Genomic DNA, 22,433 nt, shown 5'->3' with positions numbered 1-22,433 from the left:
CAAAGTTTTACCTAATCGTCATAAATACAAACGAGGGTTATTGTTACCAAATAGCACAATCTTTACCGTTTTCGATTTAAGCCCAATTTTTAAAACGTCTCATATCACAACCTTTCATTTTGTGTCATATATTAGCATGAATGCCTAAAATGACGTCGTTTTGGTCGTCCGTACGACGAAAAACGACGTCATTTTAACAAAAAACAAAGCATAAAATACATACCGGACTATAGAATGAAAAGTTTGGAAAGGTTGGGCTAATGGATAAGATGTTTTAAAGGTTGGGCTTAAATCGAAAAAAACGCTAAAAGTAGTGCTATTTGATTAGATTACAAACTAAGAGATATATTTTGATCATCCGATTATTTTTTTTAAATTTATTCTAAAATAATTCAAGTATTTCGGTAGGAGTTCTTATAACAACTCTCTTGTCAACCAATGAGTTGTAGATCAAATGTTATAAACATTGAGCAGAATTTTGTTAGGTTATGAGTTTAATTTTTCTCACAAGCGCCATTTTTTTCTAATTATTCGTCTAAATTTTTATTGGTATACTTTATCATTTTTGTATTAGCGGCATTTAGGTCAACATTTTTGGACGAAAATATGCAAAACTAAGGTTGAAGATCTTTACAATGTACATATTAATGTCATAGGTTAATTGTAAAATAAAATAAAATTATTTTGGTGGGAAATGAGTAATAAAAATCAGAAAATAAGGGTAAAAATTACTCCAAATAGTAGATAAGAGAAGTGAAAATTTAGAGACAAGGGGTAAAATGTGGGAATGTGCAAAACCTAGCATATCTCGTGGAAATGGGGCCAAGTTCCAGGTTTGCATGTTCAGTATGTGATGTCTACAAATTCTTTGCACTTGACCTCTTTCATTTTGCCATTTCTGTTTGGGGGATAGGATGAAATTGAGGTAGAGGTGGTCTACATTTATATTTATCACATGAACATGCAGTTTTACCCATTACATTTATGTCTCATCCTCTATAATTTAGAGAGCAAAACAAAATGAATTAATAATAAATTTTTATTAGAGGATTTTATATTAAAGATAAACGAAAGCAGTGGTGGAATCAGAAATTTATTCACATTGAGCGGATTTTTTTTTGTCCAATAATGCTTGTGCGGCTATGTTTTTGACAAAATGATATAATGATTGACTTTTTTGTATACCAAATAAAATTATCGTTCGATGTTATTTTTAAATTTTTTTATACCAAAGTCGTTTAGCTCAAATTTTCAAAAAAACAAAAGATCATTCAATTTCTTTAAAAGAATTATTTGATACTAATCAATCTCTAACATTTCGGAACCATGATAGGGTGATCGTTCTACCTCGCCCCACCCAATTTTAGTCCATGAATAGAAAAACAATAAAAAAAATTAATATTATAGAAAATAAACAGCACAATAAAAATTTAACATCTAATTAAGAAAATAAAATTAATTAAAAAGAGATTTATTTTTTCATATTCTGAAATATTGATTGAAAATAATGAAAACATAAAGATGAACGATTCTTTAACAAATTTGAGTAAAATATTCTATAAGAGATTGATGAGAACTGCAAAGACAATTATCTATTATAGCTATTTTAATCATCAAATGAGTCACTCAGATATATTTATGGTTCATATATAGAAATTGCGATTTTGAAACTTTTCCGACCTCATACTCAATATGAATTCAAAAGTTAGATCTAATAAAATAAATATTAAAAATTTGAAAACATTATCAAAATTAACCCAATTACCAATTTTTTTAAGATTTATATTTTCTCAGTTGAAGATCTTGATCCGATCAAGAGAACTTCCAACTTTCTCGATCAAATTAAAGATCCTTCATACGAACTCAAAAAGAAAAAAGAAAAAATTATATTAATAAATTTTTAAAGAAAACCATTAGTTAAATTAAGAGATAGTTTTCCAACAATGAAATCATCTCCTCTAAACTAAGATCCTTTAGCCATTTAAAGTAAGAGTGTTTTTCAAATATGAAATTTTATTAAACAAAAATCAAAAAAGAGATCAAAGAATAAAAATTGGAAGAGGTGGTTTCCGGTTATAAGACCAAAACCACCTTTCTAAAACTATGGTTTTAGTTTCCGATTTTTAGAGAGAAGATAGATAAATATTTTTGAATTGAGAAAGTAGATTTTTGAAAGAATTAAATAAAAAATTAATGCTGCTAAAAAGTCAAACTAATAAAAAGCTAAGGTAGAAAATTTTAGCAGCTTCATATATTTTTAAAAATTATGTGGAATTTTCAGAACCGTTTTTCAGCATTTAAAATCATATCTTCAATATTGCTTTATTATAAACTGACCTCAATTTATCAAAAGAATTTAAACTTAAATTTTGAACAAATAATTATCAGTCTTGATTTAACTTAAGATGAACAAACACATACCGACAATTTTTACTTCAAAACACACACAAAATATCTACTGTGAAGCAATTTATTTAGGGCGTTCATTTCTTTCTTTCATATTTAGCTGAATTTGTTGATATTGGCAGCTGGAAATTAATTACTCCCTCCGTTTTTTTTAGTTGTCCATTTAGCCAATTTTATTTATCTACAAATAGTTGTCCATTTAGTAATCCCATATGATATTAGCTACTAATCTTCCAAGTTTACCCATCCTTAATAAATGACTCTATGTTTTAATTTAAAAGGCATTTATTAATTAATAGGGTTATATTAGTATTTTTCTTTATAAATTAAGACAAAAGAAGCAATATATTAGTATGTGCAATATTGGCTAAATGGACAACTAAAAAAGATCGGAGGAGGGAGTAACTATTATAAATGAAATGAAATGAAATGATTTCAGCAAACAGGTAAAAAACATGTCACTAGCCAAGAAAGTCAATAACAAAATCTTACACTTCTTTTTATTAATAGCAGAATTTTTTTGTTGCATCTACCCACCAACATTCTAAGATTTTCACTTAATTAATTGCTAAACATCATCAATTAAGATTTTTAGTTAAATAATTTCACCTAATTCGTTCGCTCTAGCTCAAAAAGCACCGAATATTCCTAGATTTTACTTACTTTTTAGTTTGTCTCTAAAATTCAACAACTTTTAAACTACAAAATGATAATTTCGCTGTTCTGTTAACAGGATTTGTCAAGTAATTACGACACAAAACAAATATTTATAGGGTCAGGACGAGTCATGACTCGTGACAATGCTACAGATGGCAGCTGCATGCATTTGCATCATTGGATGCTGCTAATTAATTAATTATATATATACGAGGTCAACCACAGCTAATGATGATTTCCATTTTTTTATTATTATTTCTCTCATATTGATAGATTAATTCTAACAAAAGCATGACGATTTCAATAGCTCAGTGAGCATTCAATAGGATTAGGGGAACTCGGACTAATCATGCAGCTAATCAAAAACCTTATTAAAATCAATTATTTTGGCTTTTAAAGGTTGAAAAACTGGCAATTTCAATTTAAACTTTTTTTTTATAATTAATTTCAATTTAAACTGAGTAATTAATAGCTATGTATTCTAAATTATAGTATTAGAACAAACTTTATAATGCATGCGTTAGCCATGAATATTTATCCAAAACTATCCAATTTTTCTTTCAATTATAATTTATCGTTTATAATTTTTCAATGCAAAACAATATCAATTAATTATAACAATGTTTATATTTAAGGAGTAGTGTATTTAAGATTATATATCAAAAATAAATTTTGCACTTAAAATCTTGATAAATTCAGGCTGGCATGCTCATGAATAAAGTACTCCATAAAAGTACTTGCACCATTACTTGGATTCAAATTAACCCAAAAAAAACACATCTTATGAATGAAAAATGTCATAGCTAAAAAGCTGATTAAAGGACCACAGGACAGCATTTAAAGGTTTGATATTTGCTTAGGGTTTACTCACAGCATGAACTTATACATAATGCCATATATATTTTGATCTACTGAAGCTATTTTTTAACACCACAAATATGATGATGCCTTCCTCAACAACAATTTGCATAGCATTAATATTCTCATTAATTTTCTTCAGCTAAATTAGTATAGTTTTTTGCTTATTTTATTTTTTGTTTAATTAAATTAAACATGTGCACGCCCATTAAACTTTTAAATTTTATCAAAATCAAAGAAATAATTTTGGGAAATATTTGTCAATTTTAAAAAATTAGAGAATGGCCCCATTGGATATGATGTTTCATCAAGAAGGGGCTAAATAACCATAATCTTGAAATGTCGAATAGTAATTAATTAGGGAGCAAGAATAATGTCACTTTCATGAAATCACTTAAAATTGCAGCATTTTGGTATAGTGAGCCATTCTATTTTAGATTTTGTGCCAGCAGAATTGCTTTGCTTTCAACTACCGATATTTTTTTCCAGCTGGATTGACTTGATATTACAACGTCCTCTATCTTCTATTCTACTTCTATAATACTCATTGATAATTATCTACCATGCCCAGCTATATTATTTTTATATTTATACAGCGATTACCAACATTTAATTTGTTATATTTTAATAATTCAAAATTTCTTTTTTAAATAATGGAAGATTATCCGATTAATTCAAGCTAGCTAGCTTCTACCTTGCAGCGATAAGTCGGCCATGAAGATAAAATTTGGTCTGATTTAATCGGAGGACCCAATATTTAAAAATAGATATTCAATTGTTAATTAAACATTTAGCAAATATAAAGTTTGTGAAAACACAAGTAGCAAAAACTAAGAATTCAGATTTACCTAAAACAAGTATTGAAATCATTCTTACGTGTAATCACATAAAGAAGAGAGGATTATATGCAATATAATTAAGTAATTAAGCGGTCCATAAATACAACTTAAGGTGAAGGATTCATAATTACTAGTTACTTAAGACCTCACTAATTCCATATTAGCAATAAAATAAGAAGGAGTGGGTCCATTAGTGATTGAGTCAATCTAATTGTGGATTAATATTGTAAAAAGAGGGAGAGCAGTTAGAAACCTAGCTTGCAAGGCAAGCCATGGCACTGAATTGAAGACATGTATGCTATTTTGCTTTATGCTTACGTTTTCGTAGTCTTTTACTACATTAAAATATGAAAATTGTGTTTTCTCCTTCTCAAGTGATTATTTATAGAAAAAAAATATAGTAATAGCAGTACTCTTTTTTCCTTTTATAAATATGTTATTTTAGCTTTTCCATTTTTATATTTTTAAAACGTAACATAAGAAAGAGTTCAGTCATTTTTCGATCACTGAAATAAAAACAAGTCCCAAATAAATCATAAATTTATTGATCATGTTTGTCGTTTTGATTCCATACGCTATCATAATTTCGACAACAAACTGGAATAAAGATATAATCTGTTTTTATCCTTTGAGGACACGAAAAATAACTAAAACACTTGAGTATAAGTATTTTAAGAAATAGAAACATTTTTTTTTTAAAAATAGACATTGAAAAGGTACTGTTAGAGCATCCACAATGGACTCTTTATTAGTTCAATACTCTTTATTTTAAAGAGTATAATTAAAAAAATTCATTCCAATGGACTCTTTATTTTTAAAATAAAAATAAAGAGTTAATTTGGCTCTCCACATCTAGAGAGCCAAATCAACTCTCTACTTTAAAATATGCAACGTGTTTTTATTTCTCCACTATCTCCTTGTTTTTCGGAAACAGCAAACACCTCCAAATTTTCATTGTTCTTCTTAACATACTGCAGATTCGTAATCTTTGTCCTTTTCATTATTTATGAAAACTTGTTTGGTTGGTGATTTTGGACCCTAAATACTTTTTTATCTGTATAATGGTGTTGCTTGCATGACCACTCAATTAAATTAAGGAAAATGAAGTTTCTCTGGACAATAATCAAAATTCCAAAACAAGAAAAAATAAGCAGATTTTAAACATATGCCAAGTTCCAAGCAAACAACTATCTAAAATCTAAAATCTACTGCAAATTCCGGATGTCAAAAATAATACAGTGTTTATTTATATAAATAAAATCAACAAAAATGATAGTGAAAGTGAAGATGAAAATTAATAAAAAAACATAAAAAAAGTTAAATAAATATAATAGAGAAATAGTTTTAAAGAGTCCATTGAATACGATTATATTTTCTACTCTCTATTGTTAAAAATGCTCTTTATTTATTTAAAGATGCTCTTTAAAATAGAGAGTATTGTTGGAGATGCTCTTATTCAGAAAAACTAAGACACCCCTAGCGTATTTTTTCCTTATTAAAGTAGTTATGTGTGTGAGCGATTGATTGCCTTGAAACGGTGAGTTGAGTCTGAAGCCATGTGAGAACAGTCTCCTCATTCACATGCACTTTGACCTACTTTCCCCCATTTCTATTAACTCCCCATTACCTAATTTGATGGCCAAGATCTTCTGACCCACTCAATCTTTGGGATACCCACCAAAGTTCTTTGCTATTGGTTTTATAAACGAACCAAACCGATGTGATTGTCGATCTATGATTTAATCGGTTTGATTAATTAAATAGAAAATAAATATTGAATATAGAGATGAATTTCATCCAAATATTTTAAAGTTTAGGATAATGTCATAAAAATTCACAAACTTTATACGTTTTCTCATTTTAATCACACAGTTTAAATTTTCTCATTTTCATACACGAACTATTACTTTTTTTCAAATTCATGCACGGTGCTGAGTTGTCACGGCTCCATCAATGTAATTCGCTGAGGTGGGGGTCATTTTATACCAATGGATGAGTGCCACCTCAGCACCGTACATGAATTTGAGAAAAAGTAATAGTTCGTTGATAAAAATGAGAAAACTTAAATTACGTGATTAAAATAAAAAAAATGTGTAAAATTCGTGATTTTTTTTTGACATTAACCCTAAATTTTAAAACATATGAACATAGAATATATTTTTACGGTTGATCAGGTTTATTAATTTTTGATTTTATGATTTTTTTGGTTCGAAAAAGTTGAAATAAAAAATATATTTTTAGAAATAATCAAACTAAGTATACTTTTGATTTCCGATCAAACTGATTGAACCAGGACTGGTTCTTAGAACAATGATCTTCCCTTCCTGTGTTGTGGGATCCACTGCACCATGTTCATGCAAATTGCATTACTTAAAAGTCTTAAAGTAAGAAAAATATTCAATGAAATCAAAGCTTAGATACTGATTAATTAGATTAATACATGTTTAATCACGTTAATCAACTCAAATGAATGAAACATGCTTCCAGTGTCTCACGGAGAAATATGCGGCGCCGTTGTATTCACTCACTACACTACTTACTGTTTCCACGCCGCGTCAGATTTCCAAATACCAAAAATACCCCCCGTTTCGAATTTGGCGCCAAAAAGTCATCAACGGTCAATAAAGTAAATTTCACCCTCTTTGAAAAAAAATTGGCGCGATTTTCTAAAAATAGAAAAATATAGGAGTGTGAGTGGGCACCAAATCACGGATTGTATGAGCTGTAATCCACGTGTCATCAAGGCTGACCACTCTCTTACCACCACCTCGTACTTAAAACACCCCTTCAACACTGCAAAAAGCCACCTACTGACTGTACTGTTGGTCCCCATTATTTTAGTAAAGAATTGTTTGGCGACAACAAATTTTTAAACTGTCCGAACACAACTGGACTAACGTAGTTTCCACGTCAATAAATGAAAAAGAACACCAAACCTCTCTTTGCTATGCTTCTATCTATGTGGAGTTGTGGTCATTTTCCCGTGATGACATGGCCCCTAACCCTTCGAGTTTTACCCGTTGGCGCCACAACCTTCTCATTCCCGCCAAAATGTCACGGATCTTTTGGAAACTCTAGCTCAAGTTGAACACCCTTTTAAATTGGCGGGTGAAATTGGATTTTATATCCAGAAATTTTGTTAAGCAATTTGAATATATAAATTTAATGATCTATGTTGTTTAAAACGAGAATAAAATAGACTAATTAGGTCAAGAGTTAAGTCCAAAACCCACAAAATCTTGAAATCAAAGTTTGATAAAGATGCATGGTTCTTCATCGTTTTGTGTTTGCACCAAAATTAAAAATATGGCCAAAAGGCCATAAAAGCCCATATTCTTTTAAAAGATAGGAAAAAGCTACCGTGAATAATTGGCTAAGATTTGACCAAAGATAATTTCAGAGGTTTATTTCAGAGGTTTTGACCAAGATTTGACGAAAGATAATTTCAGAGGTTTTGGCTAAAATTTGACCAAAGGTTAATTTCTAGAGGTTAATTTCCAGAGGTTGATTTCCAGAGGTTGATTTCCAGAGGTCGGCTCCAGGAGCTAATTTCTAGAAGTTGAATACTCCAGAAGTTTAATTTCAGAAGTTAATTTCCAGAAGTTAACTCCAAAGGTTGACTCAATCTATTTCAGAGGTTGATTTTAGATGATTGGTTTCAGAGGTTGATTCCAGAAGTTGATGAGTTATTCCTAGGAGTTTCAAAAGGCCTAAGTCCATTTTCAGAAGGTTAAGCCCATGTTCTAAATGGCCATTAAATTATGTTTTAAATGGCCCATAAGCCCAAAAAGGTTATTTTCAGAAGATTAGAAGTCAAAAAGCACGAGCAGAAGCAACAAGACACGATTGGCAGTTTTTGAAGGTGGAAAGGAACGTGTGCAGTTGAAAGATGAAGCAGCAGTTTTCAAGTGATAAAGTCTATAAATAGGACAAGAGCAGGAAGAGAAAGCCCCCGATCAAATCCAACAAAAATCAGCCCAAAGGCAAAAACACTCAACACTTAGCATTCTCAATTTTCTTCAATCAGTAAAGAACTTTACGATTGAACTTCTGCAATTTCTATTCAAACACTTGTATTTTCATTTCATTCAATTAGTAAACATATTTACAGTTGAATTTCTTTGTTTTAGCATTACTTGATTGGAGTACTTGTTATAAGGTTAACCAAACCCCAATCGCTCGTTTAAGAAGTTAAGTTACATTTTGGAATCCGCTTCCTGGCACGCCCGCATTTCACACGCTTGTTGTTACAAACGCAAAACGCCAGTAACAATTTTTGGCACGCCCAGTGGGACATTAAGAGTTATGCCTAGAACTCGAAGTGAGAAAGGAAAAGATGTTATTGTATCTCAGGATGCAGTGGATGATCCTACTTCTGCATATGTAGGACATGGAGACTATGTGGCTCACATGGTCAGAAACATCCAGAAAGAAAATTTACCTCTCCATGGAGAGGTGAGTGAAGATGTACCACGAGGTTTTGAAAGGCAACAAACACCAACTCGACGAAATTCTAAGCCGAGATTGGCGGAAGCCCTTGATATGGTGTCAAAGGCCATGATTGAGATGAAACAAACTCATGTCAGTTTCAACCATGCTCGGGCTGCTTTGAAACTGAAGCATGAAGTGATGGACAAGAAGCAGTTTGACATGGAACGCTACTTGGCGGAGTTAATAGTTGCAGTGAAATTATCGTCCCCAAAGGATGATGATGAATTGCCAGAGGCTGTTAACACGGCTAACCGACTCGGGGGGCAAACCTCTGGAAGAGTTCAAGAGATTGGAAGCACTAGTCATGTACAAATCTTGAACCCATCACCTCCTGAAGAATGGCATGTACCACCTCATAAAAGAGATGAATTTGCTCAAGTTAACTCTTTTAAAATAAATAATCAAACTGGCCGAAATTGCAAGCCGTTTCATAATGCAGGTGCTGTTAATCATCCTTCCATGGATGATCCAGAGGTTAATCAAAATTATGTCCAACCTCTGGACACAGGGGGCAAATATTTTCCCCAGGGGAGGAACCAACCTCTACCACTCCAACCTCTAGCACGACCAGTTGACATGGAGGCCATGAGAGAAGCACCCTCTGAAGAAAGGCCATTTAATGCAGGTGTTGTTAATCATCCTTCCATGGATGATCTAGAAGATAGTAAAAATTATGTCCAACCTCTGGACACAGGGGGCAACTATTTTTCCCAGGGGAAGAACTCACCTCTGCCACCTCAACCTCTAACACGGCCACTTGACCTTGAGGCCGTAAGAGAAGCCGTTCATCCTTCCATGGATGATCCAGAGGTTAATAAAAATTATGTCCAACCTCTGGACACAAGGGGCAATTATTTTCCCCAGGGGAGGAATCAACCTCTGCCACCCCAACCTCTAACACGGCCTCTTGACATGGAGGCCGTGAGAGAAGCCGTTCATCCTTACATGGATAATCTAGAGATTAATAAAAATTATGTCCAACCTCTGGGAAGAGGGGGAAATTATTTTCCCCAACCTCTAACACGGCCACTTGACATAGAAGCCGTGAGAGAAGTCATTCATCCTTACATAGATGATTCAGAGGTTAATGAAAATTATGATCAACCTCTAGGCTTAGGAGGCAACTATTTTCCCCATCTTATTGACAAGGGATCGGTAGTGAATATTAAACCATTCACCACTGCCACTAACATGGTGGAAGTTTGCTACTATGATTCCTATGTTGGCCCCATTCATTTTACTGGAAAAAATAGAAAAGGCCAACTAAAGAAAAATAAACCTCTAGAGATTCATCAAGAGGTTAAAAAGAAAGCAGAGAAAATATTAGAATCAACGGCTATTATTCCATACAACAAGCCGTGCTCCTCCATCACTATTGAAGAAATTCATAGTTAAGCTCACCTCTGGTGAGTTTGTAGCAGCTGCATCTGCAATTTTGATGGAACGTATGCAGCATATTATGGAGGAGAGTAATTCGGCAGAGGTTCTTGATGCCGAAGTAACATTTCAAGAAGATGAGCTAGTATGGAAATTGATTCTACCCCCCGATACTAAAGACAGAGAATATAAGAAATGGTCTACCAACTGGGAAGGACCATTCTTGGTCCACAAGGTGGTAACGCATACTGGCTATCAAGTCTAGAGGGTGAGCCTCATAAAAAATTCATCAATGAAAAATACTTGAAGAAGTACAATCCCACCATATGGGAGAAATATAATTTGGATATGACTTAATGGCTTTTAGCCATACATCTACTGGAGAATATGCAAGTGTGTTTTTAGAAATGTCATTACATGAGTTGTAACAATGGCTTTTAGCCAAATGTATTATCAAAGTCTTAAAAGTTTGGCTGTTTTGGCTAAACCAATACATTTTCATTAATTTCCATTTTGACACAAGTTGTAATGTAATGGCTTTTAGCCATTTTTATAATTAAAGTTCTAGGAGTTTAGCTATCTTGGCTAAACTAGTATTTTCATTTTCTTAGTTGTAATTTAATGGCCTCTAGCCATTCTTCTAAAAAAAAAGTTAATTTCAGAAGTTGACTCTAGATTTTGACTTCAGAGGTTAATTTCAGAAGTTGACTCTAGAGGTTGAATTCAGAAGTTAATTTCAGAAGTTGACTCGAGAGGTTGACTCTAGAGATTTGGCCAGAGGTTGACTCTAAAGATTTGGTTGACTCTAGAAGTTTGGCCATAAGTTGATTCTAGAGGTTGACTCTATAATTGGCGAGGTTGATTCTAGAGGTTGACTCTAGAAGTTTGGCCAGAGGTTGACTCTAGAAGTTTGGCCAGAGGTTGATTTTAGAGGTTGACTCTAGAAGTTTGGCCAGAGGTTGATTCTAGAGGTTGACTCTAGAAGTTTGGCCAGAGGTTGATTCTAGAGGTTGACTCTAGAAGTTTGGCCAGAGGTTGACTCTAGAAGTTTGGCCAGAGGTTGATTTTAGAGGTTGACTCTAGAAGTTTGGCCAGAGGTTGACTCTAAAGGTTTGGCCAGAGGTTGATTCTAGAAGTTTGGCCAGAGGTTGATTCTAGAAGTTTGGCCAGAGGTTGATTCTAGAGGTTGACTTTAGAGGTTTGGCCAGAGATTGATTTTAGAGGTTGGCCAAGATGTTCAGAAACATATTAATGAAAGTAAGATTGAAAAAAAAAAATTACCGCTGATTTTAGAGCCACTGTGTATAAAGATTGCAAGCTGCTGGGCGAAGCTTTGGCTGGGTTTGCTGGCGAGATATTTGCTGTAGCAGCTGGGCGATGGCGAGCAACCTGCTGCCGCTGACGGAAGCAAAGGAGAACCACGCTACTGCTGTTGGGTCGCCAGAATCGCCGCACGTCATGGGAGTTGTGTTGTGGATGGCGTGAAGGCTGCCGTTGGAGCTGGGTGAGAAGAGCTGGAGGTTGCCGCTGCCGCTGTAAAGCTTGGCGAGCGCGGGCTGCTGACTGGCGGCAACGTGGTGGTAGCCGGAGGTTGGTGGATTTTATTTAACTAAGCTAGACAAATCTTGGGGATCAATGCTTGGTGGATTGAGAAGAAAAATGATTTTAAATTTTTGGGAATTAGGGTTTGCTAGAGGTTTTGGAGAAGGAGTGAAATTCTCTTGACCTTCTAAAATCTCTAAAAGAAAATAATTTTGGCTTAAAGAAAATATATAAATGGCTTTATTCCTAAAAAGCCAATTATATAGGGGGCATTGTTTGCACCAAAATTAAAAATATGGCCAAAAGGCCATAAAAGCCCATATTCTTTTAAAAGATAGGAAAAAGCTACCGTGAATAATTGGCTAAGATTTGACCAAAGATAATTTCAGAGGTTTATTTCAGAGGTTTTGACCAAGATTTGACGAAAGATAATTTCAGAGGTTTTGGCTAAAATTTGACCAAAGGTTAATTTCTAGAGGTTAATTTCCAGAGGTTGATTTCCAGAGGTTGATTTCCAGAGGTCGGCTCCAGGAGCTAATTTCTAGAAGTTGAATACTCCAGAAGTTTAATTTCAGAAGTTAATTTCCAGAAGTTAACTCCAAAGGTTGACTCAATCTATTTCAGAGGTTGATTTTAGATGATTGGTTTCAGAGGTTGATTCCAGAAGTTGATGAGTTATTCCTAGGAGTTTCAAAAGGCCTAAGTCCATTTTCAGAAGGTTAAGCCCATGTTCTAAATGGCCATTAAATTATGTTTTAAATGGCCCATAAGCCCAAAAAGGTTATTTTCAGAAGATTAGAAGTCAAAAAGCACGAGCAGAAGCAACAAGACACGATTGGCAGTTTTTGAAGGTGGAAAGGAACGTGTGCAGTTGAAAGATGAAGCAGCAGTTTTCAAGTGATAAAGTCTATAAATAGGACAAGAGCAGGAAGAGAAAGCCCCCGATCAAATCCAACAAAAATCAGCCCAAAGGCAAAAACACTCAACACTTAGCATTCTCAATTTTCTTCAATCAGTAAAGAACTTTACGATTGAACTTCTGCAATTTCTATTCAAACACTTGTATTTTCATTTCATTCAATTAGTAAACATATTTACAGTTGAATTTCTTTGTTTTAGCATTACTTGATTGGAGTACTTGTTATAAGGTTAACCAAACCCCAATCGCTCGTTTAAGAAGTTAAGTTACATTTTGGAATCCGCTTCCTGGCACGCCCGCATTTCACACGCTTGTTGTTACAAACGCAAAACGCCAGTAACAAGTTTTGTCTTATGAAAAGCGAGAAATAAGGAATTTTTAGCTTCAAAACTACCACGATTGATAGACTCGCTTTTGATAGTATTAATACGGCGGTTAGTATAAGACTTTTAATTCTAACTTTTCTGATTCTAGTGTGGATGTTTTTAGATGTTTAGATTTAATTTGTATTCAAACTTTATTGTATTAGTAGTTTGTTTGCCTTTTATTATTTTATGGTCAAACTAATACAAATATCATTTATTAAAAAAATTAAAAAAATTAGAAAAATATTGAAGTTCAAAGGCCATTTAACAAAATTAAGACTATTTTAACATTAATATTGTAAGTAAAAAATATTTATTATGATAATTTATAACGATAAAATATTGTAATTTGTAAATAAAATGAAATATTTTCTTTTTCAAAAGGCCTTTTCAACTGTTTAGTACAAATTATTACTCTACCTCATTATAAGAGTGTGTTTAAAGCTATGTAATTAATCCCCACCGTTATTAGTTTTTTATACATTACCCACGCTGTTCTTAATCTTAGTATTGTCGTAACTTTTAAACTGGGTTTAAGAACTCTGCCACGTTAGCAGTCGGCAAACAAAGACAGGGGACCAACCGGTGAACGTGTTTTCTGACAAGCCAGCAAGTGATTGTCAGACAACTGGTAGGACCCACCAGAATCATGGAGTACGTGACAGCATATAATCGGAGTTGACATAGTTAGTAAGTTGCCACGTGTCGTAAGTTAAACAAAATTAAGTTGCAATTTCAAATTCTTACAGTAGAAATAGGAGGGAGTGCTCAAAGAGAAAACATAATAAGTCCGAAAGCGTGCCTCCACGACTACGTCTTATCATGCGCGCCGTTTCATGCCTGCCCAACCAATTAAATGCAAACACGTGAAGCATTCCCCTAACTACTAACGAAATGACCAATGAATCCTCCATCAGTAGTCTTTAAGATTACAATTTATGCAAATTAATTAGAGTGTCATTGTAGAGTTTAATTGTGTGTTCATTTATTATTAAGCCAAGTTTAAACATAATACTAATATTTGCTTTGTTTATATTCATAAATAGCTTGTTTAATAGTGTGTGAATAAATTTATATATAAACTCGATTAAAAATTAATAAACAAGATCATAAAAATTTCTAAAAAAAATTGTGAGCTAACTTGTATATTAGTTCAATCATGTGTTTATCAACTCTCTCGTATATTTTTTTTGATAATTTGGGGAGCGGGGAGCGTTTGTGGGAGGATTCGAACCCATGACCTAGCAGTTTGCTGCTTAGCGCTTATACCATTTGAGGTGTAGCTCATTGGTAAATCTCTCGTATAATATTAATTGAATATGAAAAATTCAATTTAGATAAACTATTTAGATAATTACATATATAATTTAATAATTTTATATAATAATCATACGATATTTTCTATAGTTATTTGATAATTTGTTATCGATGTTTGGATTTGTATATAGACATTTAATGATTTTCCATCGACCTTCTATTCCTTACCAATGTATAAGATAATTAGTATGTATCCAAATATTGATGTTTATGTATTATTTTTCTTTAATTTGTTCATCTCGTGTTGATTCATTTAGGTAGTAAATAAGTTATATATTTTTATCTGTTTGTATAGATGCTACACGAGCTTCGTTCATTTAAGTGCTAATGAGCCAAACTGGAACTCAGCTTGGTTACCACGTAAATAATGAGCTCGAAACCAATGGGGGTTGGTCCAAGTGGTAAGCGGCTTGGTATCGCTTAAGCAAGGTCTCGGGTTCGAGTCCTTGTGAATGCAGAAAATTCCCACTGGCAGACTCACCCACCATGCCAGATGCGCGACGCGGGTCGGATCCGGATTAGTCAAGGCGAAGCCTTGGAAACCGGATGGGCTTACCAAAAAAAAATAATGAGCTCGAACAAAGCTCGTTTAGAAACTAATCGAATGAACACGAACTCGATTCGTAAACATCTAATTTACATATGAAATGAGATCGAACATAAGAATCAACTCATGTTTGATGGAAAAAAAGCGATGAAGTCACGAGGACCATAAAAACCGACTATGTAGTCATTTAGAGGGAGCTCAAGCCTGGTTTTGATAGCTTGTCGGGTGTAGTGGAACGTTAATACTACTAGAAAATAGAGACATACCGACGATTTTTTTTTTATTTAACGACAGATTTTTGCCTTTTACTAACAAAAAACTTAATTTACCGACGGATTTCAGCCTTTAGCGACGGAAAAATCCGTTGCTAAAATGCTATTTTATAGTAGTGAGTCATATCTGGAGAACCTATAGCCGACGATGCCAACATAAAATTTGATCAAACTCATGTGTAAAACAAGTCTGGGATGAAATATAAATCCGTAAAGATCTTAAATCGGTCGGATGTTGAGACGAGAGAATGAGTTGAGGTTATACCATGTCATCCCAGTAATGAACCAATGCTTTAGTCTATTTATCGACAATATGTCGAATGGAGAACATTATGGATGATACGATAAATTGATTTTTGTTTTTTTAGGCGGAATTACACTAAAAATACAAATACACCATAAATACACTATCAAAAACTAGATAAATATCATAGGAAAAACACCATAAAAATACTATAAAAAATACAATCATAAAATACAAAAAACAATCTATAAACGAAAGACATAGAACGTAAAAATTAAGAGAAATAAATAACCAGAGGTGGCACACATGAGTTATAGGTAAATCAAACGGGGAATAAATAACTTATGTAAAAAAGATACGACACGTAAATAAATTTAAAAAAATGATGAGCTAATTATGTTTTTAAAAAGGATACTTTACAAAATTTCCTCTACATAAATAGAATATTAAAGATAATTTTTTATACATGGCATAATAATCATGCATTATAAGAAAAATATAAATACATGACTAATATAGAATATACATATTACACTTTAATAATTGATTATATATATTTAGTATGATATATTATAAATAATTTTGTATTTATAGTAGAATATATTGAAAATAAATAAAGAATATCTTATATAGTTATTGTAGGATATATTACAAATAAGTATAGTAATTTTTTTTTTTTGAAAATAAGTATAGTAAGATATATCGCCAATTAAATATATATACATATGTATATTTGTATAGTAGATACCAGATAGTATATGTTCTCTTAAAAGTATCTGGTCCGAAATTAAAACCGCCGGTCTGGAATTGAAATCAATGGTTTCTATTTTAATAATTGTTGAAGCTGCCCGGAACCGGTATTCATTCGGTTTCAAACCAGTTTAAATCCAATTTTAAATCTGATCAATTACAGGCTGAATTTAACTGGATTAATTCCGGACCCATTTACGGTTTAACCCGGTTCATGGCCACCTATTGATATTTAGATCTGTATAAATTGAAATGCACAATTTTAAAATAAAAAACAAAAGAACCGGCGAAAAAGTGGACATAAGAAAAGCCGAGAAAAATCGGAGCTGCTGTCACGTGCGCACGTCACAATGAACACTGAACAATCATGATATTTTCATAGAGTCGGCAACACCAAGCCATCTCAATAATGTAGGGCCCACAGCATGCCACCTGTAATGACCCCATCCCTCTGATCAGATCAATAATAACCTACAGTTGCAAACACATGTAATCCAATGGAGTCAAAACCAAGCAACTCACCACACACGTGCAAATCAAACGTGGCATCCGACCTGGACATTTGAACAACCCCGATTGGAGATCAATCGACACGTGGAAATAATCCTTATATTAAGGAGAAATAAAGGCGCCACTCACGCCATGTGACCCTAACAGAGCGTGGTTCGGTTTTGGTTCAAAATTAAAAAAATCGAAACCAAATAAAAGAAATTAAAATAAGAACAAAATTAGAAATATATAAAGGGTGATGAAGAGAGTTACAAGGAGAGGGCGTGCTTTGTGCATCTGAAATAGTTTTTAGTGAGAGAAACTAAAATTCGTAACTCTCTAGAAAAAGAGTGAGAGAGAAACATAAGAAAACAAAGGAATTAGAGTTTGGTAAGAGTTGTTAACAGCGATTTACACGAAGAGTTTTTAAGTGATCGAACTGAATTTCTCACAAATTCTTACAGCTAATTAATAAATTCTTGCTGTTTCTGGGTCTTTGATAATCTCGTCTCCACTGCTTTATAAAGAAGATTAGTTCTTGTATTGTGTAGAAGAAAATCAATGGAGTGGAGTGCTTATTTAGATGAATATGAAAAGCTTGTCATGAAGATGACCACTCCTAGGTTTGTTCTTCCTCTCTTTGTTCTTCAGTTCTGTCTTATTTTTGGTGTTCACACTGTTCTTTCTCATGGATTTGAGATATTTTCGCAAATATTAAGTTAAATTTCTGACACCCAGAAAATTTTTCTTTCCATTTTTCACAAATTTACTTACCTAAACCATTTCAGATCATATTCAATTCTAGATCTCCTCCTTTGAAATCATTCTAAATTTAATTTATTTGTTTCTTAGATTGGGTGATTATCTATTTTAATTAACCGGATATTTTAGCTTATTAAATTTGTTGACTTGTCTTTTAATTTTCCAGAAGGTTTATTTTTTCAATTATTTCTGCTTCAAATTTCTAATTCCATACTGGTATAAAAGAGAAAAGTAAAATTTTGCTGACTTAATATTTCTGTGTAATTTCTGCAGAGTGGTCATCGACAATGCCGTTTGTCCCACTGCGACAATTGTCAAGGTAAACAAGAACCTCCCCCTTCCACGAAACCACATAATACCCACTATTTCAAAGTTCAAACAAAAATGATTTGACTACCCATATTCTATAGTTTGCTTGTAAATTCATTTAAAATATTGACTTAAATTGTTTTTAAATCATTTTTCTTTTGCTTGGTCTTGCAGGTTGATAGTGCCAGGAAACATGGAATTTTGCTTGAAGCTGTCCAAGTTCTTACAGATCTTAACCTTTCAATTAAAAAAGCTTATATTTCTTCTGATGGAAGATGGTTCATGGATGGTAAGACAACGAATAAAACTCAGTATTCTGGTTTTTTAAGTTTTTTTGGCCTTGCTAACGTGCGCTATGAACATCTGCGCATTTTAGCAGTTTTAAATAATTTATTGGAATTAATTATATTTTTGTTATAACTTCTGCAGTTTTTCATGTGACTGATTTAAACGGAAATAAATTAACCGACGAGAGCGTTATTAACTACATTGAGCAGGTATTTATTAGTCTCTACTTAAATGCATTTTTACATTAATTTGCTGTTACGAGAACTTAAGTTTCGGAAACTGAATTGGTTTTAATGTTTTATTTTTCAGTCACTTGGTACGATTCACTTTGGAAGAACTCATGATTTTAACGGTTTAACTGCGTTAGAACTAACCGGAACTGACCGAGTCGGCCTTCTGTCGGAGGTGTTTGCAGTACTAGCTGACCTTCAGTGTGATATTGTTGAGGCTAAAGTTTGGACTCACAATGGTCGAATTGCTTCTCTAATTTACGTAAAAGATTGTAATTCCGGGTCTCCGATTGAAGACTCACAACATATAGATAGAATCGAGGCTCGTTTGAGGAATGTTCTTAAGGGGGATAATGATATTAGGAGTGCGAAAACAACTGTTTCGATGGCGGTCACACATACAGAGAGACGATTACATCAAATGATGTTTGCTGATCGGGATTATGAACGAAAGCCTATTTTGAAACGCAGAGCTGATTCTCCAGTTGTTACGGTTCAGAATTGGATGGAGAAGGGTTACTCGGTTGTTAATGTTCAATGCCAGGACAGGATGAAACTATTGTTTGATGTTGTATGCACCTTGACAGACATGGAATATGTGGTGTCTCATGGAACTATCAACACTGCCGGAAACAGCGCATATCTGGTAAATGTTTTTTGTTATCGTAATCAAGTTGATAGGGATCAAGTGTGCTCACAACATTTGTTAACCATTTTAAGCTATTCTATTTCAGGAATTTTACATTAAACACACTGATGGAACTCCAATTAGCTCAGAGCCCGAAAGGCAGCGTGTAATTCAATGCATACAAGCAGCAGCTGAGAGAAGAGCATCAGAGGTATACATATATTTTCGATTCCAGATTCTTATTCTTAGTTGTATTATGCATTTATTCCGCGTATCTTATTAATGCTGATGCGATTTATTTTATTCGTTGACAGGGTGTAAGGTTAGAATTATGTGCGCCGGATAAACCAGGACTTTTAGCAGATGTGACCAGAACATTTCGAGAAAATGGCCTAAATGTAACAACGGCAGAGATATCGACTGCAATAGAAATGGCGCAAAACGTATTTTACGTAACTGATGGAGTCGGTAACCCTGCAGATTCGAAGATAATCGAATCTGTTCGACAAAAAATTGGTTCGAGTAATTTAAAAGTGAAGGAATTACCGCCATTGATGTACCATAAAGAGGATGATAGGGATGAGGAAGGTGTAGGAGGAGCAGGGACAGTGTTGTTATCACTTGGAAGCTTAGTAAAAAGGAATCTTTACAATTTGGGATTAATCAGATCATATTCTTAAATTTGTTTCTTGAGATGGGAATATTCTTTGCTTGAATATTGGGTTTTATTGTACATATGGCAAATAGGTGGGGTAAAAGTAGTAATAGTATTAAGTAGTTGGGTTTGGTTGGATAATTATAGGTTCATTAAGTTTGAAGGAAAGAATATGAAAATGCAAGAAGGTAGTGGTGGTGGAGATGTTTTTCTTTAGTTTGGTGGAAGAAAAATTAGGTAAATTGAAAACTAGATTGTTTAATACAGCACATAGTTTGTATATAATGACCCTTATTAATATATTAATCTTAATGGTTGACCTGATTAATCTTTTTATATATATTTTACATCATTCCTCTTGATTTTTACAACATGGAAACATCATATCCTACAACTTGGATTAAAAGAAGAGGAAAGTACAACATAGTAATTGTTAAATTAATTTACAAAGGAAAGGCAAAGTTTCAAAATTATACTCATATTCTAAAAACATTACACTTTTAATTTATTTTAAATTTGATTTATAAAATTATTTTCTAAAAAACACTTGAAACACCGGAAAAATAGTGTCATAGTCTAGCTGGAAAATTTTCTAATCACCAGAATTTGAATGAAAATCAACAGCAGCCTCTTAACTCTAGTACTTTAATTTCAACGTTTTAATGTTTCAAATAAGTAATTTTTTTTACGGATGATGTCAATTTTAGTCAATATTTTTAACATCGTTACCCAATTTAAATATGCCAATTATAACTATTCTTTAAAATAATAAAAAAACAAATAAGCTATATTACAAACAACTCAACATATTTTAGTAAAAAATATTGAATTTTTTAATTTAATATCAGAGTGCATGAAGAAATGTTGAATTTGTTTTTTAAAAAGTAAGATGGTTTTGTTTGGTTTAAATGACATGTTGACATAAAAATCAAAAAATATGGAGTCATTTGTGGTTAACCTCATCCCCAAAATTATAATATTCGTAAGATATTAAACATAGCGGTTAATAAATAATAAGTAAATAATATTCAATTTTTGATTAAAGTTATGAATAAAAATTAATTTTTTTTTAGTTATTTATCTAAATCAAGATAATTTATTGGAAAAAAAAGAAAGTTTTAATGTGACAATTTCATATAATTTTTTTTGGAACAATAAAATAGTCTTCACTGATGGGTAAGAATATCAATGATTCAATATTCATTCGTATATACATTTCAAATTTCCCATTATTTAGTAGTATATAGACTATAATATCATTTATTAAGGATGACTTGAACAAATCTCATGGAGTGGAAAGAGTAAAAGTCATTATTACTTATTAGTAAAGTAATTATAATTGTTAAAAATAATACCGTTCAAGTGCATGCACCGACCACCGTCCTAAATATTTTTATTATTGAATTTTTTCCTAAGAAAAAAATTGACAGTAAGCAAAAGCATAGATAAGATGGTTATTCCAGTTTTAAAATTGTATCTTCTTTTTTAAAATAACAAACTCTTGACTACTTTGATTAATTAAAGATGGTAATATTTTTTTAGGTTTATTAAAATACCCCTCTATTTATTTTTAAATCAATTAAAATAAAATAAAATTATTACGATCTCTAAGTTTGGTATATTATATGGTTCTTAATTGACTCTAAATTAAAAATATTATCTATAAGTCTAATCAAAATAACTAAAATTAAATTATTTAAAATATTTGCTCATAAGAAAAAAATTCAATAATTCTTTGAATAACTTCTTCATCAAATGTATAATTTTTTTGAAATTTGTATCGTTGTCGATTAATTTTATTTATTTATTATTAAAAAAATACTTCACACTATAGTATTTTTTATTTTTTATTTTAAATTATAAATATTTATTTATTATTTAAATATTTAATTACTCTTTATTAATTAAAGCTAAATAATTTTTTAAAAGAAATATTACCACCACATTAAATAAGGATAAACGCGATGTGTTTTTATAAATTAATTTTTTATTTATTCAAAATTGTTTATCAAATTGGAAATAGGGAGTGATTATTTTAAAATTTAACGACGTCCTCATTGAGAGACTACAACATGCACAGAGAATTTAGTAATTTAATAATGCTATTAAAATCTCAATAATAATCAGTAGTATTTTTTTCATATTCATCAATAAAAATAAATAATTCAAATACTACAAATAAATTATAATTGCTTTACATGGAACCACCCAACCAACAATATCATGATCTTTTGACAGTAGAATATATCCTTATACTTTATTTCTTTTATCTATTTTGTTTATTCTATTGTATTATCAAAACCGTATACAAATAAATTCAAGGCAAAGTTAACTTGAAAAGCGTCGCCCACTCGCCATCATATAACAGTGTTTATTTAAAATAATTCACAGAACTTATTCTAACGTTCATTTATTTTACATGTTTTATTCACTTCATCTCAATAAATGGAAGAAAGACGATACTCAAAATCAAGCATCTTAATCCTAC

General features: G+C 32.2%; 1 protein-coding gene across 1 annotated transcript; it reads left to right on the top strand.

Annotated features, from left to right (window-relative positions):
* Nucleotides 1-17,342: 17,342 nt before the first annotated feature.
* On the top strand, nt 17,343-20,273 carry LOC126679177 (ACT domain-containing protein ACR8-like). Its single transcript, XM_050374141.2, has 7 exons — nt 17,343-17,696; nt 18,109-18,154; nt 18,319-18,433; nt 18,574-18,641; nt 18,742-19,308; nt 19,397-19,501; nt 19,605-20,273. Exons 1-7 carry the CDS (start codon nt 17,635-17,637, stop codon nt 19,968-19,970), a joined length of 1,329 nt encoding a protein of 442 aa, XP_050230098.1. The 5' UTR covers nt 17,343-17,634; the 3' UTR covers nt 19,971-20,273.
* The last annotated feature ends 2,160 nt before the right edge of the window (nt 20,274-22,433 follow it).

The sequence above is a fragment of the Mercurialis annua genome, linkage group LG4 (genome assembly GCF_937616625.2).
Source record: "Mercurialis annua linkage group LG4, ddMerAnnu1.2, whole genome shotgun sequence".
Classification (NCBI taxonomy): Eukaryota; Viridiplantae; Streptophyta; class Magnoliopsida; order Malpighiales; family Euphorbiaceae; genus Mercurialis; species Mercurialis annua.
This window is presented reverse-complemented; position numbering and strand designations above follow the sequence as displayed.